General features: G+C 50.0%; 9 protein-coding genes across 9 annotated transcripts; 6 read left to right on the forward strand and 3 right to left on the reverse strand.

The window, feature by feature from the left end:
* Positions 1-445: 445 nt before the first annotated feature.
* Positions 446-4,180, forward strand: BJY04DRAFT_2951 (putative C2H2 transcription factor). The gene is made up of 6 exons (XM_073720083.1): positions 446-595; positions 688-904; positions 987-2,556; positions 2,614-2,880; positions 2,933-3,077; positions 3,131-4,180. The coding sequence occupies exons 1-6, from the start codon at positions 565-567 to the stop codon at positions 4,033-4,035; spliced, it is 3,135 nt and encodes a 1,044-aa protein (XP_073577277.1). The 5' UTR covers positions 446-564; the 3' UTR covers positions 4,036-4,180.
* Positions 4,181-4,276: 96 nt separating this feature from the next.
* Positions 4,277-8,414, forward strand: BJY04DRAFT_176003 (DNA ligase (ATP) DNL4). Its single transcript, XM_073709419.1, has 6 exons — positions 4,277-4,467; positions 4,533-6,643; positions 6,696-6,827; positions 6,878-7,010; positions 7,071-7,176; positions 7,225-8,414. The coding sequence occupies exons 1-6, from the start codon at positions 4,394-4,396 to the stop codon at positions 7,696-7,698; spliced, it is 3,030 nt and encodes a 1,009-aa protein (XP_073577278.1). The 5' UTR covers positions 4,277-4,393; the 3' UTR covers positions 7,699-8,414.
* Positions 8,415-8,636: 222 nt separating this feature from the next.
* BJY04DRAFT_176005 (uncharacterized protein) lies at positions 8,637-11,010 on the reverse strand. The gene has a single exon (XM_073709420.1). It carries the CDS (start codon positions 10,496-10,498, stop codon positions 9,014-9,016), a length of 1,485 nt encoding a protein of 494 aa, XP_073577279.1. The 5' UTR covers positions 10,499-11,010; the 3' UTR covers positions 8,637-9,013.
* A 1,637-nt stretch (positions 11,011-12,647) lies between these two features.
* BJY04DRAFT_3001 (putative C6 transcription factor (NirA)) lies at positions 12,648-16,036 on the forward strand. Its single transcript, XM_073720087.1, has 5 exons — positions 12,648-12,917; positions 12,968-13,022; positions 13,076-14,033; positions 14,083-14,451; positions 14,509-16,036. The coding sequence occupies exons 1-5, from the start codon at positions 12,768-12,770 to the stop codon at positions 15,689-15,691; spliced, it is 2,715 nt and encodes a 904-aa protein (XP_073577280.1). The 5' UTR covers positions 12,648-12,767; the 3' UTR covers positions 15,692-16,036.
* Position 16,037: 1 nt separating this feature from the next.
* On the reverse strand, positions 16,038-17,977 carry BJY04DRAFT_2997 (serine/threonine-protein phosphatase). Its single transcript, XM_073720086.1, has 3 exons — positions 17,878-17,977; positions 16,553-17,813; positions 16,038-16,493 (listed from the first exon to the last, which is right to left on the reverse strand). Exons 1-3 carry the CDS (start codon positions 17,892-17,894, stop codon positions 16,491-16,493), a joined length of 1,281 nt encoding a protein of 426 aa, XP_073577281.1. The 5' UTR covers positions 17,895-17,977; the 3' UTR covers positions 16,038-16,490.
* A 442-nt stretch (positions 17,978-18,419) lies between these two features.
* BJY04DRAFT_176013 (uncharacterized protein) lies at positions 18,420-19,261 on the forward strand. Its single transcript, XM_073709421.1, has one exon. The coding sequence runs from the start codon at positions 18,573-18,575 to the stop codon at positions 19,017-19,019; it is 447 nt and encodes a 148-aa protein (XP_073577282.1). The 5' UTR covers positions 18,420-18,572; the 3' UTR covers positions 19,020-19,261.
* A 164-nt stretch (positions 19,262-19,425) lies between these two features.
* On the forward strand, positions 19,426-21,010 carry alg3 (dolichyl-P-Man:Man(5)GlcNAc(2)-PP-dolichol alpha-1,3-mannosyltransferase). The gene is made up of 3 exons (XM_073720091.1): positions 19,426-19,594; positions 19,657-20,180; positions 20,246-21,010. Exons 1-3 carry the CDS (start codon positions 19,474-19,476, stop codon positions 20,837-20,839), a joined length of 1,239 nt encoding a protein of 412 aa, XP_073577283.1. The 5' UTR covers positions 19,426-19,473; the 3' UTR covers positions 20,840-21,010.
* On the reverse strand, positions 20,981-21,822 carry BJY04DRAFT_3024 (putative eukaryotic translation initiation factor eIF1a-like protein). Its single transcript, XM_073720090.1, has 2 exons — positions 21,185-21,822; positions 20,981-21,127 (listed from the first exon to the last, which is right to left on the reverse strand). Exons 1-2 carry the CDS (start codon positions 21,493-21,495, stop codon positions 21,028-21,030), a joined length of 411 nt encoding a protein of 136 aa, XP_073577284.1. The 5' UTR covers positions 21,496-21,822; the 3' UTR covers positions 20,981-21,027.
* An 875-nt stretch (positions 21,823-22,697) lies between these two features.
* On the forward strand, positions 22,698-26,781 carry pkcA (protein kinase c). Its single transcript, XM_073720094.1, has 9 exons — positions 22,698-23,214; positions 23,295-23,561; positions 23,619-24,185; positions 24,242-24,637; positions 24,702-25,103; positions 25,176-25,779; positions 25,833-26,034; positions 26,089-26,494; positions 26,549-26,781. Exons 1-9 carry the CDS (start codon positions 22,806-22,808, stop codon positions 26,608-26,610), a joined length of 3,315 nt encoding a protein of 1,104 aa, XP_073577285.1. The 5' UTR covers positions 22,698-22,805; the 3' UTR covers positions 26,611-26,781.
* Positions 26,782-27,273: the final 492 nt, after the last annotated feature.

Below are 27,273 nucleotides of genomic sequence, written 5' to 3' on the forward strand. Positions count from 1 at the left end.
AATAGTTCAAGAAGGAAGATATATCGAAGAAGAAGAGATTAATCTGGCATCGAAATGAGGCTCCTGTCAGCCCCGGTTTTCCGGCCAAGAATCCTTCATCTCAGGCTTCGTGTCTGAAACATGAACAAAGCATTTGTCGAGCATTATTAGAACATTTCTGGAGAGGTATGTCATCGATGCGATTGAGCAAGCCAATCCAATCTATTTTTACCGGTACGTATCATTTAACCGAGCAGCAGCAGCCAGTCGTCAGTCAAGTCTTGAAGAGAAGTGAGTAGTAGTAAACTAACTTCCTTTTCCCTGGCAGGCCATGGCAGACTAACCATCCAAGGCTGTTCCCCCGCTTCTTCCCCGACTCTTAAAGCCATGCCTTAATATCGCCTGGTCCTCTTCAGAGGTTCAAAGTGTGTGATCGGCCCACTTTCACACGGCTAGCTTTCCTTCGAGAATCGGCACTTCTTTCGCGATGCCACCCTCGAACTTTTGTCCTGATGCCATGCGACAATGCTCTCCTCCTGCCGACATTGAGTAAATGTTGCGCCCCGAACCCGCTCATGAATCGCCATGTCCCCGGAAAAGAGCGATACCGGCCAAGGTATACCTATTCCAGTCCTCTTGCTTTTCCTACTCCGCTCCCCCGCGTCTCGGCCATTATTAGAATATTGCAGGAATAACAGTCGCATACAGAAGCTCTAGACATCCAGGAAACTGAATCGATAGCTAAGAGTGATGGCGCAAACAATGATCGTGAAGTGGAGGACAGCTCGTCAGCCACCGGTCAAACCAAGTGCTCGATTTGCCAGAGCACGTTTAGGAGACCCGAGCACTTGAAGCGCCATTTCCGCAGCCACACAAAAGAGAAGCCGTTTGAGTGTGTCCAGTGCGGTCGTCATTTCTCTAGAACGTACGTTTTCGCATTCTATAATACCACCATGTCTAATACCTACTACAACGGCATTGTGGTTTCATCCAGCTAATATCGTTAGTGATACACTCCATCGCCATGAACTGAGTCACCACACTATAGGCACTGATGGGGGGAAAGATCGCACTCATCGTATCACCGTCAAGACGTTTCGAGCCTGCTTCAAATGCGCGACTGCAAGGGTACGCTGCAGTGGTGGTATACCGTGTACTCGCTGCGAGAATAGGTCTCTTCAGTGCCAGTATCCAACCGAGCGACGGTCCAAGGCCAAGATCCAAAAAGGAGCAACCGAAACTTTATCACTTGATCAAGAAGCCCCGATGCCCAGACAAGTCACCCATTCATTCTCGGGGCAGGACATGGATGCATCTCAGACCGAAGACAGTGGAAACCACGTCCTTCGGCCAGGGTATCAGATGGGTCAGTTTCAGCTACAATTGGCGGGATCACATAACCCATCTACAACCTCCCCTGACGATATGACTGGCGCCGGAAGCCATGTTCTTACACAAAACCCCTTGGAAAGCGGAGGTGAATTACACCTCACGAGCCCATCATTAGGTCGCTCAGATGCCTTCGGTGCGCCAGAGGCAATTCCTCGCCCAATTCCCTCATTCAATGGAATGAATCATCAACTTTACTCCCAAGCAACTCAGCCCCAGACTCAGACTACTGTAGCAGTCGATCAGAGACAGCTTAGCTATCCAGTTGATAGGCGACGACCCGAAGTCACTGGACCTTCCAGCTTGGTTCCTGGAATGCAGGACTCGGAAGGTCAACACCTGCAACTTGATTTTTCTCCGTCTCTTTTGGGCCAACCTACAGCCCCTACCATCAACTGGCTATCTAGTGACTTGTTCCTCGAATCGGCTGCTGGGCAAGGTCTGACATCTGGGCCGTCCCAGCACCCCTTCCAAGCCGGTGTATTTGATGCTACTTTGAATCAGACGACGTGGCTTCCTCCAGTAATCAATACGGAGCCACACGGGTCTTCTATATCCGGTAGCTTTTCACAGACCCCATCCGGCACTACCTCGCTGATAGGCGATGTTGAAAGCCCAGGACACTTTTCTCGAGCGTTGCGTCAACCATCGCAATCAGGGCCCTCTAAACGTCCCACTGACTATAACGGCGATGAACCTTGCGAAAGGGTCGCCAAACACAGGCGAAAGCAGTCGCTGTGGGCCACGCAAAACGTAGAGTCGCTCGATATTTTTCTGAAATTCCAGAATAGCAATTCGAGGCCTCGTTTTGGATTTCCGCCATCGCATGAAGCGCAGATAGACCCCGTCCCAGATACCCTCGTGGACTGCGCCCTTGAACCTATAATTTACGACCAAATACACGATGCTTTCACACAGCTATGCTGTACGGATAACTTTCTCTACCCCAAATTCGAAACCGATAATTTTCCAGACGCACGTGGGCTATCCAACTTTCTGAACCACTATTTTCACTTTAGCCATCCTCTATATCCGATATTCCACGCGCCCACCTTCAATCCGAATAGGTGCCACTGGATAGTTACATTGTCTTTGGCTGCAATTGGCAGCCATTCTGCCAGTTTCTGTGAACAAAACGGAACGGCCATGGGCTTTCACGAGTTTCTGCGCCGGGCTCTCTGTGTTGAGGTGAGAGACAGCCGAACTACCTGTACATACCCTTGCGCATCCTAATTATCATTACAGAAAGAGAAGAATCAGCCCAGCCATCCTCCGCTTTGGTTCATCCAGGCAATGCTGCTGAATTGCATTGGCAGACTTCACGGAAGCAGTGAGAGTAGCAAGCTCCTAGCACTTGGCGATTTGAGTGATCTCACTCACCTGGCGACCCGCGAGAAGCTGCTATGCCGCACAGATAGTTCAAGGACATCGCTCGACGAGGTGTCACCGGAGCAGCAATGGATCCTCTGGGTTGAAGAAGAGACTCGAAGACGGACTGGCTACCTGATATGGGTATGATATCTCTAACCCTGTACGATCGAATGCACACTAACCACGCTGTTAGCTCGTTGACTGTACAGCCGCATATCAGTTTGACACTAAACCACACTTTTCTCTCGATGACGGGCAGGCGCCACTTCCTTGTAATGAGAAAATCTGGCAGGCAGCTTCCTTCCGTATCTGGACAGGGCTTCGCGAGGAAATTTCAGGTACAACTTCTTCCTCTTATACAGGGTCTCCCCAACTAATTTGCCTTCTACAGGCCAGGAAACAATATCACTCTATGATGCTATCTTAACATTGTACATTGAAAAAAGACTTATACCCGACATAGGCGAGCTCAGCCACATATTGCTTATTCACGCACTATATCACCGGATGTGGGAGGTTGGCGACTACTTTCGCCGCCCGCTTTCATTCTGGAGCCCGACGGCGAAAAAGCAGTCCCGAAAATTGGCCATCCCGTCGGGGTCAGTTTGGCTACCTGGAATTCCGTCGTACTCGAAATGGCGCAACAGCGCATGCGACTGCCTGGATATACTCCATTGGACCGCGAATGGCACTATAGCCAAAGCGAACGGTCATGAACATCCGACAATATTACATCTTCATACAGCTCGCATAATTCTCCTTGCCCCATTCCGGGAAATCCGGCTTCTCGTAAACCTTCTGGCAACGCAGAAAGTCAATTGGGAAGACCGCCAGCAAGTGATCGAGTGGCATTATGTCTTGCGGTGGATCAAGCATGATCAATATAAGGCCCGGCTAGCTGTCATCCATGCCGGCTCAGTGCTTTATCATGTTCGCAAATTCTCCACGAATGCTTTTCATGAACCGGTAGCCACATATCTAGCGATTCTTACTCTCTGGGCATACGGCTTGTGTTATAAGCAGGCATCTCCGGACCTCACAACCACCCGACGCGATTCGACCACTGAACCGTCCGTGATCAACCTTGACCAGCCATGCTCGGATGAGCTCGTTCAGTCTTTTGTTCGCGAAGGCCAGATGATGAAGGGAATGTTGACGAACGTAGGCGACATCTGTGCCTCCCGTGGACCTGAGCAGATTCTGCGTGTTGGCTGTGAAACCCTTTCAGGCCTTCATTCCTGGGGTATAGCTAAAGAGTTCATGATGACTTTGATGAAGCTTGTTGAGCTGGTATAGTTGTTGCTTTCGGCAGCGGACGGTCTATCACCCATCTCGCACATGTATATATAACATCTTTTGTAGCTGTACGACCACTATTGATTCCCGTACCTAATTAACAAATTTCCTCACAGAATCCATGTCGAAGCTGCCCGTCCACGGTCCCTGACATGTGATGTCATGTCACATGTTCTTTCTTATCGATTGCAGTTGGAGCCTAGAACGCTGCCTAGCTTTGTTCTCCGCTTCAGTAAAGGTACCTAAGCCATGGGGAAGCTCAATTTAAAGCCAGCCGGCTGGAAACCGTCCAAACATTGAAGAAAACCACTCTCACTTATACTCTAGAAGAGTCATTCGAATTGACGAGCAAACGGCAATGGATCCTGACGAAGAGATGCGCGATAGTGCTAGCCACCCAGTAGCGGAAGAAGAGTCCGATCTCGATGAAAAGTAAACGAACTCATCCCTTCTACTTCTTCGGTCAAGTGAACTAACATTTTACTCTGTGTGAGTAGGTATCCTAACCGTCCTCGAAATACATCTTCATCGTTGCCTTTTCACACCCTCTTTCAAACCCTCTTTCGCCCGCTCAGTGAAATCAAAAAGAAGCCCGCAGGACCGCCAGCGAGTCGCCGAAAGGCCGGACCACACGGCCAATCAGCCGCAAACCTCAATCCCCTAGAAAGGCGACGCGACGTGATAGAGCGCTTTATATCAAGATGGAGGAAAGAAGTCGGTGATGACATATATCCTGCGTTCCGATTGATTCTTCCAGACAAGGACCGCGATCGGGCAATGTACGGGATGAAGGAGAAAGTCATTGGGAAAATGTTCGTCAAGATAATGAAGATCGACAAAAATTCTGAGGACGGATTTAATTTGTTGAATTGGAAGCTTCCCGGTCAATCCACGACTTCAAGTATGGCAGGTGATTTTGCGGGGAGATGCTATGATATTATCTCGAAGCGGCCGATGCGCACGGAGGTCGGAAATATGCTGATTGATGAGGTCAATGAGAAACTTGACCAGCTTTCCTCTGCCTCCAAGGAGGATCAGCAGCTACCTATTCTTGCGGAATTCTACAGGCGAATGAACCCCGAGGAGCTCATGTGGTTAATCCGGATCATTCTTCGACAGATGAAAGTTGGAGCGACGGAGCGGACGTTTTTCGATGTCTGGCACCCTGATGCAGAAAGCCTCTACAGTATCTCGAGTAGTCTACGGCGTGTTTGTTGGGAGCTTCACGACCCTAACCTTCGACTTGACGCCGAAGATCGAGGTGTTTCGCTGATGCAGTGTTTCCAGCCGCAGCTCGCTCAGTTTCAGATACAGTCACTAGACCGTATGATCGGCCGTATGAAGCCAACAGAAGAAGATCCTGTGTTCTGGATCGAGGAAAAACTGGATGGAGAGCGGATGCAGCTCCATATGGTGTCTGATGCGTCTGCGCCAGGAGGGAAGAGGTTCAGGTTCTGGTCACGGAAAGCCAAAGACTATACGTATCTCTATGGGAATGGGACACACGATGAGGCTGGATCATTGACCCGTCATCTAAAGGATGCGTTTGCTGACGGCGTCGATAACCTGATACTGGACGGCGAGATGATTACCTGGAATACTGAACAGGACGCTCCGGAACCCTTCGGTACACTGAAGACAGCTGCTCTGTCCGAACAACGGAATCCCTTTCAGAAAGGGATCCACCCTTTACTACGCGTCTTCGATATCCTCTACCTCAATGGTCGAGATTTGACAAAGTACACACTCCGTGATCGTCGTAATGCCCTCCAGAAAGTCATTCAGCCGGTACACCGACGTTTTGAGATACATGCGTTTGAAGAAGCTACGACAAAAGAGGAAGTAGAGGCCTCGCTCAGGAACGTCGTTGCTGAAGCTTCTGAAGGGTTGGTCCTCAAAAACCCAAGGTCACTGTATCGATTAAACGAACGGCATGATGACTGGATGAAGGTGAAGCCTGAGTATATGACTGAGTTCGGGGAGTCTCTCGATCTTATTGTTATTGGTGGATACTACGGGTCTGGACATCGAGGCGGCAACCTTTCTAGCTTCTTATGTGGCTTGAGAGTTGACGAAAACCAGTCCTCGCAAGGATCAAACCCAACGAAGTGCTACTCTTTCTGCAAAGTTGGTGGAGGTTTCACTGCTGCCGACTATGCGAATATTCGCCATCATACCGACGGCAAATGGACGGAGTGGAACCCCAAGAAGCCGCCGACGACATACATCGAGCTTGCAGGTAGTGATGCTCAGTATGAGCGGCCAGATATGTGGATCAAGCCTGAGAACTCGGTTGTTATCTGCGTCAAGGCAGCTTCTGTGTCAGTTAGTGACCAGTTCCGAATTGGCTTGACGCTTCGATTTCCTCGGTTCAAACGACTACGCATGGATAAAGACTGGAAGAGTGCCTTATCTGTGCAAGAGTTTATGGATCTAAAGTCCAATGTAGAGCAGGAACACCGAGACAAGGAGTTCAATGTTGAGAACTTTCGCAAGAAGAAAGTGAAGAGAACGACTAAGAAACCGCTCGCCATAGCCGGGTATGATGACGGTCAAGAAGCCAAATATGCCGGTCCATCGGGGAAAATCTTTGAGGGTTTAAATTTCTGTAAGCAACTGTTTTTTTGATCAACCCAGAAGCGAGGCTAACTTGATTGCAGTCGTCTTAACTGACGCGACTACACACGTGAAGAAGACCAAGGCTGAAATAGAGAGCCTCGTGAAGGCAAATGGAGGGAAACTCTTTCAGACAAACAATGCTGCTCCAAACACCATATGCATTGCAGATAGGAGTAAGCTTCCAGTGGAGATCTTACGTATACCTTCATTAACATGATGGCAGGGAACGTGAAAGCAGCCTCTCTACAGAAGAGCGGCGAGGTCGATATTATCCGGCCGTCGTGGGTACTTGACTGCATCCAGCAAAACGAGGTTGACGCTGGTCTTCCAGATCTGCTTCTTCCCCTTGAACCTAGGTATAGATACGATCTGGAAAGACATCATGATAGATGGATGGGATCATTGACTTGATACAGGCATATGTTCTTCACAACTAAAGATAAGGAAGAGGAAATAGCATCGAACCTCGACTCATACAATGACAGCTATGCCCGTAATACCACGGTTGAAGAGCTGCGCGATGTAGGTACTGCCTTAGCCACTGCCAACACGACCACTGACCCCTCAAAGCTTCTGGAACAAATGAACAAGAACAAAGACAATAAAACCAGCAGCCCCGACGCCATTGAGAAACTTACAGAGCGAATCCAAGAACAAATCAGCTCCGGCTGGTCCGCGCCATCTGGGTGGTTATTCAAGGGACTCACTTTATGCTTCCCCAAGGACAGCGAAGACGACGATATGCTCCCAGAAAATGATCAGCCAGCTCAATCACATGAGGTCCACCTCGCCAGAAACATCGCCAGGTTTGCGGGTGCAAGTGTAACAAGCTCGCTGAAGGATTCGTCTATCACGCATGTTATCGTTGGCCCGGATACCGCGCCCTCCGAGGTCTCAAAAATCCGCAAAACGCTCTCGAGCAGGAAGAAGCTTCCCCATATCGTCAAGGTGGAATGGGTTGAGGAAAGCTGGAAAGAGAAAACGATAATAGACGAAGAACGTAAGGTCCCTCACCACAGAAACTTCCGAAGTGAAACGTTTTAATTTGTTTGACTTATAGGCTTCCAACCATCCCGCTCATCTTAACGAACATGATCACGCTGTTTTCTATACACACCCCATACTTCATGTCCATACATACATTACTGTACGCTTACTAGATACCCTAGCACCTGGGTTGGTTAGTTACCCAAGATGCCAACAATATATACCCAACCGCTCAACCTTCACCTTACCTCACCCTCCTCGCGCTTAGACACCATGTATCTCGTCCTATATAGCAAGTAGACCAGCAGACAGAACACTCCCTTCTGCACAACCCCCAAAAGAGCGCATCACGCCAGCACCAGCCCCATATCGTCCCACCCCGATGAACACCTCATCCCCGTGCACACCCACTCCATCTCACTCCTCTCCCACCTGATTTCCCAGTCTTACCGACCCAGCCGAACAAAAAACCAACCCCAAGCGGCCCCGGGCCCCCAAAACAGGGCTCAGGCGCTGCGTCGATTGGACAGAGATAAGCACTGCAGGAAAGTCGCACTGACCCCAACTTAGAGTAGGAGATCTCGACTGTGAGTGGTGCGGTGGCCGACAGTCGTGGATTGTCTAACAGGTGTATGTAACGGTGCTATAATATATGTCCAAAACCACAATTGGCAGAAATGCAGGTTGTAGGTTGGTATTGGCGGTGGTGGTGCGTTATTATTGTTGTTGGAGTTGAACACCTAGAGGTCTTGAAAGACTCAGCTCGGCTGAGCCTACCCTAACTATCCTTATCTAACTATGCCCAGCTCCAGCTGCTCTGTGAGTAAAAACTCCGTATCGGGCAAAATGTAAATAACACCACCTTCCCTCCTAGACCTAGGCTAGCCTCGTGGAGTCGTGGTGCCCGGCGAACGTCACAGCGCATTAGCTGCCCTTAGCATCAGGGGTGTCATTGGTTGAAGTGAACCTCGGTTGCAGAGAAATGATATAATGATGGTAAGAATGGTTTATGTCACTGTTAGACTCGACTCTATGGCAGATACTCATACATGGTACATACTCCTCGACACCAAAAGAGAGAAAGGAAAACAAAACGAAAGTAGTGTAACTCCAGATGCATTCCGTTTATATGAGGTGATAGCCATCTTGAAAAGTGCGAAATGAAATCTTATTGAGCACCCCAAGAAGAAGAAAAAACACCCGACTGTACGCTTCCAAAAATGGAGCAAGTCTTACCCAATATATGCAAGTTCACTCCGGAGTCGCCATGAACGCACAACCCGATCCGAACAAGAAAAAGGACGCCCGGCGCTGTGCTGAACGAAAGTGTAGAAGGAAAAGTAGTAACAAAAGGAAGTGAAAGTGATATTAATCAAATTGATTCAATGGAGACTCCGATCCATCGAGATGGAGTCGCAGATTCTTCCTCGTCCTCGTCTTCGAAGTCATAAGGAACGGACTTTGTTTGACTGCCTTTGCGAGGGGGTAACCAGACCCGGGCTCGAGTAGGAATGTCATCGCGGAGTTTTCCTCGGCGCCTCATGTTCATTTCCAGAACAACCATACGGAGGAAGTCGCTGTTCTCCCGAGGCTCGCGCTGGCGTGACATCGGAGGAACTGCAGGATTGAAGGGTGAGGACTGTCGCCCACGATTCTTCGACTTTGAAAATCGAAAGCGGTCCTTCCGAGACCCGCGGCTGCCCGAGCGATGATAGGTCTGCATCTGTACAGAGATAGGACAGTTTCGCGAATCCGGCGTCTCGTGTGGTTGGTCCTGAAAACTGTACATCTCTGCAGGTGAAACCATAATCGGGTTCAGATAGCGGCGCAGGGCTGGAGAGGGGGTATCGTGCATTGGAGGAGGCCTGCGGTCATCTGTCATTTTCGGCGTGATCGTAAACGAACGAGTAAGGAAGTCGTCGGGCTGAACGGAGGGCGAGGCAAATGTTGAGACACTTTGCGCCGCCGACTTGATCGCCCTCAGGGATGCTGTGAGATTCGACTTGAACGACCCTAAGCGCGGGAACGATCGTGACATGATGAAAGGTTTAGATGTTGAGCTTAACGAAGATGACCGACGGTTGACACCTATATATTCATCCGTGATCTCTGAAGATTCGGTTTCGAGAAGCGGATGGTTGGAGCAACAGTTCTCACAGCTAGAAAGGCGCCGGCGCCGTATGTTTCTCTCGGATGGGCTTCGTTGGCTAGAGGGGGTGAATGAGGTGGAGAGGCTAGGCGGGCTGTCTACATCGGTGTCCAGAGACGGCACAGAGTCAGCTGAGATGGAAGGCGCAGAGCACGAAAGCGTCTCGCTATCACAATCGCTCGAGATGTACGCCTTTTCGCTCTCATCCGGGGGGCTGAGCAGAATTTCCAGAGTTGAGTTCCCAGTACCGTACTCATCGAGGCCATTCAAGAGCAGCTTGCTAAAATCCTGGACGTGGTTCCCAGGAGGTAACTTTCGAGAGACTTGGACCGCCCGTCTCCGCCTAAGTACGGGAATCGCAGTTGCTTCCAAGATAGATGCAATAGATGTTGGCAGCGGCCGGTCACCAAGGGAATTTGATGAGTATTGGCGGGTCATCCGACCTCGTTTCGGGGTTCTTGGGTCTCTCCTAGCGGTCTCTGCGTGAGTGAGCCTTATCTGCTGACCCCGTTTAGGAGGGATAACGACGGGATTGGTGTGCATGCTCTGTGGACTCGGTCCGGGCGGGGGCTGAAGTGCTGAGTTGCTCTTTGGTGCTATCACGACGTCGACTGTGGACTTTTGAAGCGGGCGGTGTTGTTTCATTTTCGGCTCAAAGGGCTTTGGCGAGGGTACTGAACTAAACATGAAACTCCTTGGGACCATCATTTTTGCTCTTTCAAGTGACTTGTAAGTTTATCGGAGGTGCGTTCCAAGCCCGATGAGGCACTCTGGTCGAGGGTCTGAGCGAGATACATGGATGGGATAAGATAAGGACGGAAGCCAAGGGTCGGAAGGGTTTCCGATATATAAGCGCCCTAGCTAGGAAGGGAGAGGATAAATGAGAGAGTGTGGGAGACAGTGTCGTGGTTTGTGGTAAACGGGTGATCAATAAATAATAGGTCCACTACCGCACGCGGACGGGGGGTGAGTTGGCAGGCAGGTCGTTAAGCGTGGAGGCCCGATGCGGGAGACCACCCGGAAGGATGCAGGCACGCGACTGACGGGGTCTGTAGGGCTGGTCAAGATTCCGAAGGGACAGTCACCGGCATCAGTCGAGGTGCTGTTGAGGATCAGAGGAAAGGAGAGGAGGGAAGAGGAAGAGGGGATACGAGACAAGGAGGGAGCAGCAGAAAGGAGAGGCAGATGGACGGGGATGGAGGGCAGTGAAAGGATAATCATGATCTCAATCCGATAGTAGTCACAGATAAGGATTGAAGCGGGTGTGACGGCATCCACCGGTGGATCAGTATATCTGGGTACACTCGCTGACATCTGTGTATTACAGTTACCATTACTCACTGAATCTCACCACGATAAGGGAAGAGCTTCCCTTTTTGTTGCTGTTACCGCGGCGCAAACAGCGCTGGTGACAATACAGTACGGTCAATACGGTCTGGCATATGTAACAGAGCGGTATAGTACGATCTTCTTCACAAAGATGGAGAAAAGGAGACACAAACAACAAATAAAAATGGAGCCAATGAAGAAAAATCCCCACGGAAGAACATTCCATTCCCACAGCTTCTTTTCTAGCCCACCGCTTATTTTCGTGGTTCTCACTGGCTAATTGCCTAACAGTTTTGGGGTAATTTACTGCCTTGTTGATGCCTGCTGCCCAACCTCCGGCTTCCCTCGCGACGTTGAGGGGGGACAAGACAAGACACGTTTTTTTCGAGTTCCGAGGTCTTGAGACTCGGGACTGAGGTCTGAAGTCTGAGGAACGCTCCTTTGTGCTACTCTTTCAGCCCCAAGGCACGAGTTCGCAATTACTAATGCAGGGGCTATATGAGGCTTTGGGGGAACCACGCCTCAGGGGATCTTGGCTGAGCGTCAGCTGATATTGGGGGCACAACAGAGGGGGCACACGATGTTTCAAACTGCCTCAGAGAAAAAGCAATCAGACTTCGGGTGGCGGTCAAGGGAAGGGTCTGCTCCGAGAAGCAAAACCAGCAACCTGAGAGAAAGGAGAAGACGCTCTGTGTTTCGCTTTACGTTATAAGAGTCGGCTTTCCTTCCTCCGACTGCGGAGCGCATACCCTCATCCATGCCTCAGGCAACTGATAACTCGCCGTTGTTCGCTGCGAATCCCATCGTCCCCGGGGCAAGGAAGAACAACATTCAGAAGATAGGTTTGCTAGAGAAATTAATTCTACATAGGCTTGATTCAGTCTTGAGATAGATGATCAAGATCTAAGATCCCAGGAATCTGGTAAATCCCCCGGAGTAAATCTTAGTCAGCAGTGCTTATCGGACGGAGGCTCTTGGCCAACCGCACCGCACGAAATAATGTTGAACTTCATGCTGCTTGATGAATTCCTCAGCCTCCAGCGGCCTACCTGAGCTGCTATCTTGCACCCTGGCTGTTAACCAATAATCTTTCTTCGCCTGGAAGCCCTCGTTATCGCCTGCCAATCTCCGCAGCTCATGGCCCTCTTCTCGATCCCCAATCCCGCTTGACCCCGATAACCTCTTCCCCTCTCCAGACTCCAACGCTGCCCGCCTCCACTTGCGGGTCATGGATGACAACCGTGGGGATATCATTCGATCCTGCTAAAGAGAGCTGTGTCTTTGACTCTTTGTGAGTATTCAGAAATCAACTCCTTATGGTCTCTATCAGAAAGACTGCTATATCGCGTGCTGTTGTACAAGGCCACACCTTGCTTCCAAGCGCTTGGGTTAAACCTTACTTTGTATGCGCCCTTCTAACGCATCCACCTATATCGTCTTATAGATCATCGCATTCTCATTCAACGACAACCATTTCGATGGTGTGCGCCTTCGCCCAAGTCTCAATTTTGCGACCGTCCTTCCTACTTCTCTTCAATTTCCTTCGCTCTGCTCGGCAGTCCAGCACGCCACAAATCCCTTTCTTGATAAGCATGCGCTCTCCTGACCCAACGCTGCTACCGAATACAACTGCCTGGGTTTGATTACCATGGGGGAAAGGCTCAACTCGGAAACAATTTCCGACGCTTCACAGACAAAGTTGTCGCGAGCTCAAGGGACAAAGACAGAAAGTGCTCCTTCGTCGAAACGACGATGTGTAAGCACAGCATGTATCGCCTGTCGTAGGCGAAAGTCAAAGGTAACGCCTGCATTCACGGTACGGTCATTTTATATGCTGACATCTAGGAGTGCGATGGCAACCTTCCGAGTTGCGCCGCCTGTTCCTCCGTCTACCATACGACCTGTATTTCATCATGTCTTCGTTGTCTATGGTGATGGGATAGCTAACAGTATCAGGTGTCTATGATCCAAACTCCGATCATCGCCGAAAAGGTGTCTACAAAAAGGACACCGATACGCTGAGAACAAAAAACTCAACACTGTTGACTCTGATCCAGGCGCTGTTGAACTACGAGGAGGAGGACGCTTTCGATCTAGTTCGCCAGATCCGATCTTGCGATAGCCTAGAGGACGTGGCCCAGTCTCTCCTGAATCAAGAGAAGAGGCCGTTGGCTTTGTCTGCAGATGCGCCCTTGCCTGAATATGATACTCTCGCGCATACTGATCAGTTCGAGTCCGAGTTGGCCGGAAAGATGAGCAACCTCGTACTCGATGGATCTCGAAAATTCATCGGCGGAACCTCGAATCTTGTATTCCTGCCTCCAGGGTCTGAACTCAACGAGTTCAAACCTCGCCAGGAAAGCCAGCAATTCGATCGAGACATTGAGGAATCTGTCGCCCGTTGGACGACAGTCACTGATGATGAGCAGCTCATTAGCCATCTTTTGACCATGTACTTCACATGGCACTATCCATTTTTCACTACGCTTCCGAAGGAACTCTTTTATCGTGACTACGTCCGCGGAACGCCGAGCCAGTACTGCTCTTCTCTTTTGGTTAACACGATGTTAGCCCTAGGGTGTCATTTTAGCTCTTTGCCAGGAGCTCGTGAGGACTCAGGGAATTCTGCAACGGCTGGAGATCATTTCTTCAAGGAGGCAAAAAGGCTGATACTCGAGAATGATGAATTAGTCAACTCGAAATTGTGCACCGTGCAAGCTCTAGCCTTAATGTCCGTGCGGGAGGCCGGCTGCGGTCGTGAGGGCAAAGGCTGGGTTTACAGTGGCATGAGTTTCCGTATGGCTCTCGACTTAGGGTTGAACCTAGAGACTTCGACCCTCGTGACACGAGACCTCAGTGAGGAAGAAATTGATGCACGTCGCATCACTTTTTGGGGCTGCTTTCTGGTCGACAAGTAAGTGGCCATTATAATTGAGCCATGAAAAAAGTGCTAATTATTCCAGATGCTGGTCTAATTACCTTGGACGTCAACCTCAGTTCACAAGCGCAAACACCAACGCTGCGAATGTAGATATTCTACCTAATGAAGAGTCAGTACTATGGTCCCCTTACACGGATACGGGCCCCAGCCGCGAGTATACTCAGCCCTCGCGAACAAGAGCAGTTGCCCACCACATCTCCCAACTATGCAGAATTAGCGGAGATCTTTTAGTCTTTTTCTACGACCTTACACCCAAAAGTGAATCGACTTCCAAACAAGTAGAGCTGAAGAAGCTGAGCGAGGTCCACACACGGTTAGAAGCTTGGAAGAAAGCATTACCGAAGGAACTTGAGCCGCGGGAGGGACAGCTTCCTCAGGCGTTACTTATGCAGTAAGTCGAGAATACCCTGATGCGGGTGTAGGAAACTATATACTGACTTTGCCGCAGCATGTTTTACCAACTCCTCCTTATTCATCTATACCGCCCCTTCCTCAAATATACCAAGTCCACATCGCCACTTCCTCAACACGTGTCTCCTCGCAAGCTTTGCACACAAGCTGCTGCCTCTATCTCGAAGCTTCTTCGACTATATAAACGAACATACGGATTCAAGCAGATATGCAACATTGCAGTATACATCGCTCACACGGCCTTAACTATTCATCTTCTCAATCTACCAGAGAGGAACGCTCAGCGAGATGTCATTCACGGCCTCAGGCATCTTGAGGAGATGGGGGAGTTTTGGCTTTGTGCCCAACGAACGCTTCGAATCCTCGACATATCCGCTAGTAAATGGCAAGTCCAACTGCCTCGAGAAGCAGTTCTTGTTTTTGAACAAACGCATGCGCGCTGGGGCTCGTGGGGTTCTTGGGACCAAGCAACCTCTCCTTCAGCCTCCGAAGAATCACCGCCTATCGTCAGCGCACAACCTACCAACACCGCTACCAATATTTTGCCTCCACCTTCAAGGCGTAGTGCTGGCCATCAACCCGTCAATCCTCCGATTCTTACACCTCCCATTCTATCAGGGCCGCTAGGTTCTCAGTTCGCGTCTACACCTCCAGCCAGCCATTCCATATCCGTCATGCGCTCCGCACAACGATCATTCGGTGCCCAGCTAGCACGGAATGAAGCTCGGCAACCCGAGCCTACATATCTGCGGCCTGTCTCTGCTAGCTACAGCTCCGCCCCGCCAGGACAACTTCCAACACAAGAGCAATGGTACAATCCAAATGAAGCGCAATTGCGCGCCTTCACCTCTGCTCACAACGTATCCACCACTTCTACTTCCTCACCCATGACTGCCTTCGATCCCTCCGAAAGTTTGGTAGAGGAAAGCCAAGATTGGTGGTCTAGGGATGTCAACTCACTCCAACTTGGATCCGAAGATTGGGCACAAGGTTGGAATAATGGTATGACTGGCACATCGCCTGATTGGCGCTACGAAAACAACATCTCCAGCATCCCGTCTACAACGGCAGCCGAAACCAACTTTAGGTCTTCGCAAGCCACCAGGCTCATAAATGGAGTACCCCCCAACATGCCAGGGCCCACTCAGCAGCCACACATGGCTCCTGGTGAGGACAACACGCAGAGCAGCATTGTTTTCCCGGGTACCTTCCAGCGATAGCGGGCCTACCTGTCCTTGAAAACAGCGGGCTTCAGAACTTGTATTCAAATCCTAGTAAATTGGCACCAAAAGCTTGTTGCAATGCAATAAGATGATCGACACCAATCATTATCCCCCTCAAACATATACATACTACTAATCTCTCCAACAAATGAAGTCGATGTACCATGACATGACTCTTTCATGATTTGGAATGAGAAATTTTTGTCTTATATATTCATGATTCCCACACCGCACATTGGACAGGTGTATAAACCATACATATATACCTTCTTGAATTACCACTATACTTTGTTCTGAAATCTTTGCCTACCTATTCTCAATTATCACGTGCAATGGCTGGCTTCAAGCCATGCCATCAAAGCCAGTTCAATTAGTGTCAAGCGGGCTCTGCATTCATATACATATATATATGCACATTACGAGGGTCAACCATAACAGCTATGCATTATCCGAAAATCAGAAAGCTCGAGGTGATAAGACCGAAACATGAGATTCATGTGGCTAATCGCAAACTAAACACCCAGACACTGAAAAATAGAATAGATGCCATGTAATCGTTGTAAATATCAAAGCCTCTAGATAATATCGTCATTCTGTATTTCAAACTCCTAATAAACGGTGGCATAGGTAGAAGAAATTCGGGAGAGAATAATGGAGAAGGAGTAGATGGAGAGGATGCGGATGAGGATGAAGGGGGTCGGGTTATATAGTTATTGCATGGCATCTGTGATTTGGGCTCTGGTGAGCTGAAAGTGATGGGAAAATGAAGTAGTAGATCGTATGGTATGATATGGTATCACTATCGAAGGCGCAATTAGCTTTGTCGACTCCATAAACAAACTCAGAGTGCGGACTCACCAAGAAATAATCAGCAACTGGTTTCTTCGCAGGCATGCCCCTGGTATCCTGCGCGGCGGCTTCGAAGACTCTGTATCGTCTCCCTGGACTCCGTAGGGGTAGCTTATCAGCGGCGCTGGTCAAAATGTCGTTACTCCGGTTGTAATCTCCGTTGCTTCGCGTTACCGCGCCCCCATTCCTGGCATCCTCGCCGAGTTCCAGGATAGCGGCGACATTCCCGCACCTGTAGCAGTAGTTGGGGGCTGACCACACGGTAACGATCCCGCCGTCAAACATCTCCTTGTAGCCCTCCATGACGAGTTGATGCGCACGAGCAATGAGTGAGAGGTCATTCTTATAGTTGAATTGTTTCACAATGTCTGCACCGAATAAAAAGCCAGCACCGCGGGGGCTAAGACCCCATCCGTCGATCTCGTCCGGATCTGACCAGAGGAGGTCGCACATGGCGCCTTCGTGTGGGACTTCTTGCTTTCGGTCAATCAGTCGTATCTTATCGACCGTATCGATGAGTGGTGAGAGTCCGCCGTGAACACAGAGCACCGCCCCGGTTCTGCTGCCGTAGCTGCCTCCTCCGCTACTGGATGCGCCTGTTCCAGGTGCGCCGGTTCTTGTGGGTGTTTGACCCCTCGTGGGGGAAGTGGCTCCATTATCTGATGAAGCTCCTGGCCTTGGTCGATACGTACTCATGGTGACATCTCCCTTGAAGTTCAGGACCTCGGTCTCAAGCTCGTTATCATCACTCCCGTTCGTCGCCATCGTTGATTGTGTAGTGTCATTGTAAACTGGCCCTGACGGCTCCAACTCTGAGCTAGCTCCAAGAACCAAAGCTCCTAGCGCTAGATAGTCGAAGACCTCGCAGCAATATCTCCAAACATTAGCGCTTCCATATTTGCGAATGCACTCGTCGTAAAAGCCGTAGACAGTCGTGATTTGGCGGGATTCATGATTCCCTCGAATAAGCGTAATGCGATCGGGATAACGGACTTTAAGGCAGAGGAGAAGAAGAAAAGATTCGAGAGAGTAGAAACCGCGGTCAACAAAATCACCCATGAATAAGTAGTTCGTGTCAGGAACATCGCCGCCGACGCGGAAAAGCTCCATCAGGTCGTGGAACTGGCCATGTATGTCCCCGCATATCGTGACTGGCGCATCCACGCAAACCACATTTCCTTCCTCTATCAGCAATTCTCGCGCTTTATAGCACAGCTCCCGGACTTGAGCCTCGGGGATCAAACGACATGCACGAAGTTGGGCGATCGCCCTGTAAGGGAGAGGTGAGCGTCAGCTTAATTTATCAATTGGGCGGGATGTTCGTTGAGAGATACCTATCAAGGTCGCTCATATTATCCCAGCGCGAGCAAGAAACTTGTTCTATGAGGACAGCTAGGTCTGAAAGAAGGTTATCCTGTGGGTCCTAAGCTCTGATCAGAGGCAGGCGGGGAGGGGGAGCCGGTCGCTGGACTCCGGATGGAAAAGAATGGTCCACTACGAGTGTGGGATGGAGATGATCATTTTCTTCTCATCTGGTAGGTAGACTCTGTATAAGTCAGGTCCAGAGAGAGACAGGCAAGGAACAGAGAGGTTGCCTGCTTAAAAAATGACGTGCAAGCTACTGATGGTCTGAAGATGAGGCTTTGCGCGCCTCAGGTGCTCGGCAGACTGAGTCGCGTTCTGCCCGGCGGAGAGCTCATGAGCCAATCGAAGAATCTATAGATAAGATTAGATCAGATCGCGACCAAGCCGAAACCTCCCCATCCGAAGGCTTCATCCGGTCAGGTCCTTGGTCCCTGCCGCTAGAGCTGCCTTCCCTCCGCATTGCCATTGACACGCCATGTCTCAATAGAGCATGGTACGACACAATTGCTACTAACTCACTTGTTCTCTTTCAAGGTATGCGCCCTTATCCCTTCTTCTACTTCACGTTGTCACTAACCGATCAGCCCACACAGACCAGCCCGTTCAATGCCGACCTGATCTTTCAGAACACACGAATTGATAGTTACTATCACAACCTGCGAGGATGCCGCCTTATCTACATCCGAAATCTCGGTCGACAACCGGCTTGTTCGCCGGTACCCTCCTTGCGTCGCTGATGGTGGTCGGTATCCCACACGTATTCCCTTGCCCTGCCCCGCGTCGCACATTCGCCGATTCCGAGATGGTCATGACTGCCGACGGTCAACAAATCCAGAGGGTTCGAAGACGCCGGCGGAAAGATGATGAAACGACAACACAAGGAGAGACCGTTCTTACCCAAACGTCAACGCCAGCTGATGAAGAGGTCTCAACATTTCTACAATTGGAAGAAGAAGCGAAGCGGTTTGCTACTCCTGGTAGGGAGTGTCCGGTACCGAAGCCAACTGGGGTCATAGGAAACTTGTTGGGTTTTCCGAACAATGCGGTTGCACAGGCGCCTTTCCAAGAAGAACAGAGACAGCCGGGCTCAGCAGGGCGAGAAGGACAATGATCTGCGAAAGAAATGCAGATGAACGATGACTGGAAGAATATATCATGACTCGAGTCTAGGATGGTCTCCGCGATCAGACTATGATGGACAATAGAAACCCACCAAGGACATCGCATCCGCCATTCAGTGGACCTACCCATGTACTTATACTATACCACCACCTTGCCACGACATGTTTCTTTGGCACACTAAATTCAGATAGATCAAATATGTAACAAATACAATGATATTTAACGCCACGACTTAATCAATCGTTCACCAAAAATTCATCCTTGTTATAGAATATAGTTAATACACAAGTTAACAAGATTGAGGTCAACTGGCGTCTAATCCGAAAAGGGACAACTATCATTGGCCCCGGGCCCTAGGCCCCAGCGCCCGCAAAAGATTAAGGCCACACGGAACCCTCCAACAATCGCGACGGAGTATCATCTCAAGTCACCACCGTCCAACGATGAGACTGACGCAGCTCGTGCGCGACCTGTGCACGAATCCAAAGCACACAAAATGGATTGCGCCCCTACTCAACATCGGCGATGGCCTACTATGCGCCCTCATCATCTGGAAAGTCCCCTGTAAGCTGGCCCTGCTGTAGCCCCAACCAAGCTACTCCAGCTAAGAAACCCGCCGACAACAGACACTGAGATCGATTGGACGACATACATGCAGCAAATAAGGCTTTACCTCGCTGGAGAGCGCGACTACACTCGAATCGGAGGCTCCACGGGGCCCCTCGTTTACCCAGCAGCGCACGTCTACAGCTATAGCCTCCTCTACCGCATAACAGACGAAGGACGAGACATTTTCTTCGGACAGATCATATTCGCGTTCTTATACCTGATAACGCTTACGGTTGTTATGGCTTGCTACAGGCGTGTTGGGGCTCCACCATATTTATTCCCGCTGCTCGTCTTGTCGAAACGTTTACATAGCGTCTATATGCTGCGCCTGTTCAATGATGGGGTTGCAGCGCTTGCCATGTGGGTTTCTATCTGGTTGTTTATAAAGCGAAAATGGACTCCGGCGGTTGTTGTTTGGTCATTGGGAATCGGGATCAAGATGTCCTTGATTCTTTTGGCACCAGCGGTAATGGTGCTACTTGCGTTGGGTTCGGATATTTGGGCTTGCATCAAGTTGGCTGTTTTAGCTTTGGGCATTCAGGTTTGTCATTCTTCCTTTACATCTATTAGGGTATGCTTGCGAATGGACGGCTCACAAAATATTAGCTTGCGCTTGCCATACCATTCTTGCAGACCAATCCTAATGGGTACTTTGAGCGCGCCTTCGAGTTCGGGAGGCAGTTCATGTTTAAGTGGACGGTGAACTGGAGATTCATCCCCGAGGAAATCTTCTTGTCAAGAGGCTTCTGGTGGAGTCTTATTGCTTTGCATTTGCTCATACTGGCTGTTTTCGGTATCACGAGCTTTCTAAGGCCTTCCGAAACCAGCTTGCCTAACTTTGTGGGCAAATTCTTGGGAGGACGACATCGCGGCGTAGCGCTTCATTCTTCGTTCATCATGGCTGTGCTATTGACGTCTCTGTCCATTGGTCTGCTGTGTGCAAGATCAATACACTACCAGTTTTTCGCCTATCTCTCATGGGCAACTCCCTTCCTGCTCTGGCGGGCAGGTTACCATCCAATCCTCGTCTGTGGCCTGTGGGGGCTGCAGGAATGGGCCTGGAATGTTTATCCTAGCACTAATTGGAGCTCCACTGTTGTTGTTCTCTTGCTTTGCGCCCAGGTGTTTGGCGTTCTTGCTAACAGAAACCACGCATTTCCCAGGTCTTCTCAACCAAAATCGAAGAAACATGTCCAATAAAAGCTCTAGCTTGGCCTTATGGATTGATTTTGATCAAAGATTGTTCCGCGATGATGCTTCGATTGGAAGCTATATGAAGCACAACGTGCGGTGAACCGGATTTTCACGATCTCTATTGTGTGTTCCAACCGGTAAACTGCAATCCTGCAGACGGGATAGCGTCCGGCGTGGGTGTGGTCCTTCTTGCTTTAATATGCGTCTGACTCATCGGATGAGGGCATCCTCCCAACATTTGATTCCTCTTCATCATCGGAGACCATGACAGGCTGTTTCACAAACTCCTTGGGCCTGGGTAGCTATCAGGAGGGGTCCAAGTGTTTTCAAGGAAAGATTTCGGAGACTCACCAATATGGGGTTTTGCGCCAGGCCTTCTCATCCCGCACAATGTTGACTATTTCACCCTTAAGCTTATTGTCCCGGGTGTCAAGAGCATTGGTGTCGACAACCACAAAGGAACCCCGCTTCATCCAGATTGTGGACCGGAACTTGGCCGGTAGCTCGACCAACGCCGTTTCTTTCGATGTGAATTCAACGGAGTAGATGTTGTTTCCCGTGGCTTTGATTACTCGCGCGATCTCCTGCCCTGGTGACAGCTCATCAGGCGGGAACAAGGTTTCTTCGACTGTCGCAAGAACTTTACGCCTCGGGGGAGGCATTATTAGGACGTGGGGCTTAGGTTTAAATGAGCGGCAACCGGTTCCTGGCCTTTATATATAATTGCGACTTTGTACACTGGAAATCAAAAGGATAATCAGTGACGCTTCAGCGGGGGTTCTGAAGCCTTCCGCACTGTTGTAGACATTTTGCTGTCACGTGAGTACTAAGCCGAAAATGCATTTCCCAAGTATGGCTCGAGGCTCGCGACTTATCGGAGACGCAACCCAACCCTGCCCTGCTATTGGGAACTTTGGGAAGTGGCTAGCGATTGGAGTTGCTTAATCTACATAGTTTATTTGATTGTTAATGGTGGAAATCAAAGCAAAAATCAATACTTGAAGTTCTAGAACCTCGCATAGGCTCGCATGACCTTGAGGTAGATTTACCATTTTCAAAGATCATCAGTGGTAACTATACAGCAAGGGGCAGTAAGCTGAAACTGTCAGGGTTGCGGTCTGTGGCCTTTGCAGCGAGAGCATATATGGTTCTTTGCCTTGGAACCCTGCAGGAAGTTCGAGGTCTGCAGGTGGCAGGGAACCCTCCTTCAACTGAATGTAGGAGCTTTGTGCGAAGTAGAACGGAGATCCCTGTTCAATGAACAACTGGCTGAAGAGCTGAGCGAGGGGGCTTTCCTATACATGATTAACAGGATATGCTGCTCATGCGACTGAGTACCTATAGTTGAGTCCGGGATAACCAAGTCTGACATAACTATCTACATAGTTGAAGGCTTGGGCCGAAGTCTGGAATCTTTCGGGGCACAGGGGCATTGCTAACGGGACACCCAAGGCTCACCACTACTTCGCACAGCCCCTTACAAGAAAACCAGAGCAATGATTTGGATAGTCACTTTGTACTGATCTTGCCACGAGAATCAGAATCCGACAAATTGACCGCATTTCGTCATCGACTCATGCGGATGTCTCACAAGTGTCTAGGATTGAAAAAGATCTGCTGAGGATTCTTGAGGGTTGGTTACCGGTACAGGATTATTGCGAGCAGTGCCCCCCCTCTCTGGCCTGTCACTGTCAACAAAAGCCCCGCGACAGCTTCCACCAACCCAACTGCTCTCTCTCGCTCTCTTTCTTTTAACTCCACACTCCGAATCCCCTCCCCAAATTCCGCCCAATCTGTGGCCTGCCTATCTACCCTACTACTGACCTCATCGGATCCCTCCTTTCCATCTCACGCTTTCATTCTCCTCTTGACCTCTCTTCTCCTCCCCCGCCTCTCTCACCGACCGCTTTTGTCGCCCCATTCTCAAGTCCGTTCCCCGATCACGTCCCCCCTGGGTTAGGCCTTATTCACCATGGACGGGGACGAGCTCATCGCCTCGGTCTACCGCAAGATTGAGCGGGAGAAGGCCCTCATCGCCGCTGCGTCAAATATGCGACAGTCGACAGACAACCCTTTAGTGCAACAAAGAGTGGACGCGAACATTCGTGATGGTCGGAAGAACATCGCTTATCTGGAGGAGAAGATGAAGGAGCTGCAGCTGCGCCAGATGGAGCGAGAGAGCGGTGGCTCGCCTACCGATAAACGCCTGCCACCAAATCCTGAGGATGGTCCCGCTCCTCCGCCCAAGGACTTCTCGGGCTACGGTGAATCTGCACAGTACCCACAGCCTGGGAGCGGCTCCATGCCGTCAGGTGCTCCCTTCAAAGACCCCCGACCTTTTGCGCCTGTACCCAAGGCTCGACCCAATTATACCAAGCTTGGTAAGTTGGTGCCAATGGACTCCGTGGTGCTGGCAACCGCCACGCTCTATATACTAGACTAACACATCTTCTACATCTAGATCTGATCAAATACGATACCCAGTACCTTGGACCGAAGATCCAGCTCATGCTGTCCCAGCTCGAATTTAAGTTGAGTGTAGAGAAACAATACAAGGCGGGTATCGAGAAGATGGTACGCTTGTACCAAGACGAAGGCGATAGAAAGAGCCGCGCGGACGCCGAAGGTCGACGCATTGAGAGTAACCAGAAGATTCAGCTTTTGAAGCAAGCTCTTAAACGATACGAAGACCTGCACGTTGACATTGAGTCGGCAGATACCGCGGATGGTACGAGACTGTCGGTTTATTTGTGATATAACCGCCTGGCTAACACAGACTCCGCAGACGAAAGTTTAAGCGCCCCTAACCTGCGCAAGCCTCTGACCGGTCTTTTGACTATGCGTATTCAAGCCGTGCAAGACGTTGATCATGCGACTAGCTCGCGGTTTTCCCGAGGCCCCGAGACATTCGTTATTGTGAAGGTTGAAGATACTATCAAGGCTAGGACAAAGCCGACCAGGTCCGACAGGTGGCAAGATGAAACATTCAGCCTTGATATTGACAAGGCGAATGAGGTTGAACTTACTGTTTACGACAAGGCTGGTGACAGGCCCACGCCGATTGGTATGCTTTGGTTGCGGATATCCGACATCGCGGAGGAAATGCGTCGGAGAAAGATTGAAACCGAAATCAATGCATCAGGATGGGTTTCTGCGGACAAGATGGAACCGGGGGGTGGTCCAGGACGAATGGATCCTGCTGGGCCGGCTGGATCGCCTCAATATGGAGCTTCTGCAAGCTACGGCAATCCTGGAGCTGAGGGTCAGATGGGCGCTTCCGGTGCTCCGTTGATGATCGATTCATGGTTTGCTTTAGAACCGGTAGGAAGGATTCACATCTCCATGAGCTTTGGTAACAACTCTCTCTTTCTACATTTCTCTGCCTTTTCTATGCTAACCGCGTTGTAGCCAAACATTCGAAAGATCGTCGTCCATTTGATATTGGTCTCAACCGTCAAGGAGCTGTCCGACAGCGGAAGGAAGAAGTTCACGAAAAGCAAGGTCACAAATTCGTTACGCAACAATTCTACAACATCATGCGTTGTGCTCTTTGCGGTGATTTCTTGAAGTATGCTGCTGGCATGCAATGCGCCGACTGTAAATATACCTGCCACAAAAAGTGCTACCCGAAGGTCGTCACGAAGTGTATTAGCAAAGCGAACTATGAGACGGACCCCGACGAGGAAAAGATCAATCATCGCATTCCTCATCGCTTCGAGAACTTCTCCAACATCTCTGCTAATTGGTGTTGCCACTGTGGTTATTTACTGCCTTTTGGGCGAAAAAATGCAAAGCGCTGTTCAGGTAATGCCCATTGCAAATTCCTACTCATGCGAAATCAGCAGCCTTACTGACAATCTTTCTGAAGAATGCGGTCTTACTTGTCATGCCCACTGCACACATCTCGTGCCCGATTTCTGCGGCATGTCCATGGAAGCAGCAAACCAGATTCTAGAAACACTTATCCGCCACAAAAACCACAACAAATCTCCGTCTGTCAGCTCTGGTCTGAGTGGAAAGACGCTGCGGCCTGCTGGCGCAGCTCAAGATACAACCCATGCCTACCCCAAGCCTGTGGAAAGTCCAGCTTCGTATGCCTCATCTCAACGACCACCTTCTGCGGATGCCGTTAGTGCCGCCACTACCTCTTACATGCCTCCGCAATCGCCTACTTCTCAACGGCAGCCATTGCCCCCACGGACATCTTCGTCAAGTCCCGCTGCTACTGCTGCAGCTGTGGCCACAGGATTGCGTCCTCAGCAGGCGCCTGGTATGTGCAAATGCGTCCATGTTTTTCTCAATACCATAATCTAGGCAAATACTAAATGTGCGGCTTTGATAGATGCAGGCCGACCTCAACCTCCAGCCCATGCCCATTATGACCCAGCCGCATACGCATCCTACCAACAACAAGGGGCCATGCAACAGGGATACCAAGCAGCCCCACCAATGCAAAAGACTAATGCGCCAGCGCCCTACGGCATGCACCCGCCGCCGCCGCAGCAGCAGCAGCAGCAGCAGCATCATCATCATCAGCCGCAACAGCAGCAAGCGCCTATTCAAGCCATGCAACAAGTTGCCACAAAAGACGAGGGTCCCCCGCAACAGCCGAAGATCAGAATCGGCCTCGATCATTTCAACTTCCTTGCTGTTCTTGGTAAAGGCAACTTTGGAAAGGTCATGTTAGCAGAGACCAAGTCTACGAAGAAATTATATGCTATCAAGGTTTTGAAAAAGGAGTTTATTATCGAAAATGACGAAGTCGAGAGCACCAAGTCTGAAAAGCGGGTCTTCCTCGTCGCTAACAAAGAGCGCCACCCATTCCTTCTCAACCTTCACGCTTGTTTCCAGACGGAGACCCGCGTATACTTTGTCATGGAATACATCAGTGGTGGTGATCTCATGTTGCACATCCAAAGGGGCCAGTTCGGACTCAAGAGGGCTCAGTATGCAGTTCCTTTGAAATTCCAAGAAACGCCGTGACTAATATATTTTCTAGGTTCTATGCTGCCGAAGTTCTGCTAGCTTTGAAATACTTCCACGAGAACGGTGTCATTTATCGTGATTTGAAGCTTGATAACATTCTTCTAACTCTAGATGGTCATATCAAGATTGGTGATTATGGTCTTTGCAAGGAGAACATGTGGTATGGATCTACCACAAGCACCTTCTGCGGTACGCCAGAGTTCATGGCACCTGAAGTATGATCCCTTTCTCTGTCTTCTACAACTCTATACTAATATGGCCCGCGACAGATTCTACTCGATAAAAAATACGGCCGCGCGGTTGACTGGTGGGCCTTTGGTGTTCTTATTTACCAAATGCTTTTGCAACAGTCTCCATTCCGTGGTGAGGATGAGGATGAAATTTACGACGCAATTCTCGCAGACGAGCCTCTCTACCCAATCCACATGCCCCGAGATTCCGTCTCTATCCTGCAAAAGCTGCTGACTCGTGAGCCCGAACTGAGACTTGGCTCTGGGCCTACGGATGCACAGGAGGTCATGTCTCACGCCTTCTTCCGCAACATCAACTGGGATGACATTTACCACAAGAGAGTTCCGCCACCATTCATGCCTACCATCAGCAGCGCGACGGATACCAGCAACTTCGACCAGGAATTCACTAGCGTCACTCCTGTTCTTACTCCAGTGCAATCCGGTAAGGCTTCGTCCTCTCTATACTTTGATGTCAACGCTAATGTCACTTTTCAAGTTCTTTCTCAAGCCATGCAGGAAGAGTTCCGCGGTTTCTCATACACTGCGGACTTTGCTTAGTCCGGCTCTCTCCGCCAGCGAGACTTTACGTTTGAATTCATGTCATATCTCAGCTTCTTGGTCTTGATGATTGTCTCCCGCCTTTTGCACTTGGAATGATAGTTACTGCGCATACATACCCAGAAGAGTTTGAAAGCTGATGTGAGTGAACCTTGGAGGTGGGGGGGAGGGGGGGCGCAACGTGAGAAAATGGTTGGTGTGATGTGGAGAAGGCTACCTATTTTCATGTCGTCTATGCTCCTTGTGATGGATTGTTAAATTGGCCATTCAAGGAATGTAATTGTGATTCGCTATAATGACCCATGTTTAATAATGCTGTCAGTAGGGCTGAATAAGAGGGGTGTCTATTTCTGACAGGCAAGATTCCTTTCTTGGAAACTCGATTCGAGCTGGGCAGCTACACCCCCCAGCCGGGTACCCATACTGAGGGCATTTCTTTGAACCTTCAGAGAACTTGAACTTCGAACTTCGGTAACACCCCAGCCATTCCCATGGAGCGAAACGTCCATTGTATTGTCTATCAGGATGGATGTCAATTCAAATTCGGTATTACGCCCGGCTCCCACAAAGGAAGCTCTGCCCAGCGCAGTCCGTTGGCCCGGGTCTTCCTTGGAACACTTCCAACCACCTCACTCTTTCCTGTTATAGTTTCTTTGTGTGCAG

Source organism: Aspergillus karnatakaensis (assembly GCF_047715665.1).
Source record: "Aspergillus karnatakaensis strain CBS 102800 unplaced genomic scaffold BJY04scaffold_1, whole genome shotgun sequence".
Classification (NCBI taxonomy): Eukaryota; Fungi; Ascomycota; class Eurotiomycetes; order Eurotiales; family Aspergillaceae; genus Aspergillus; species Aspergillus karnatakaensis.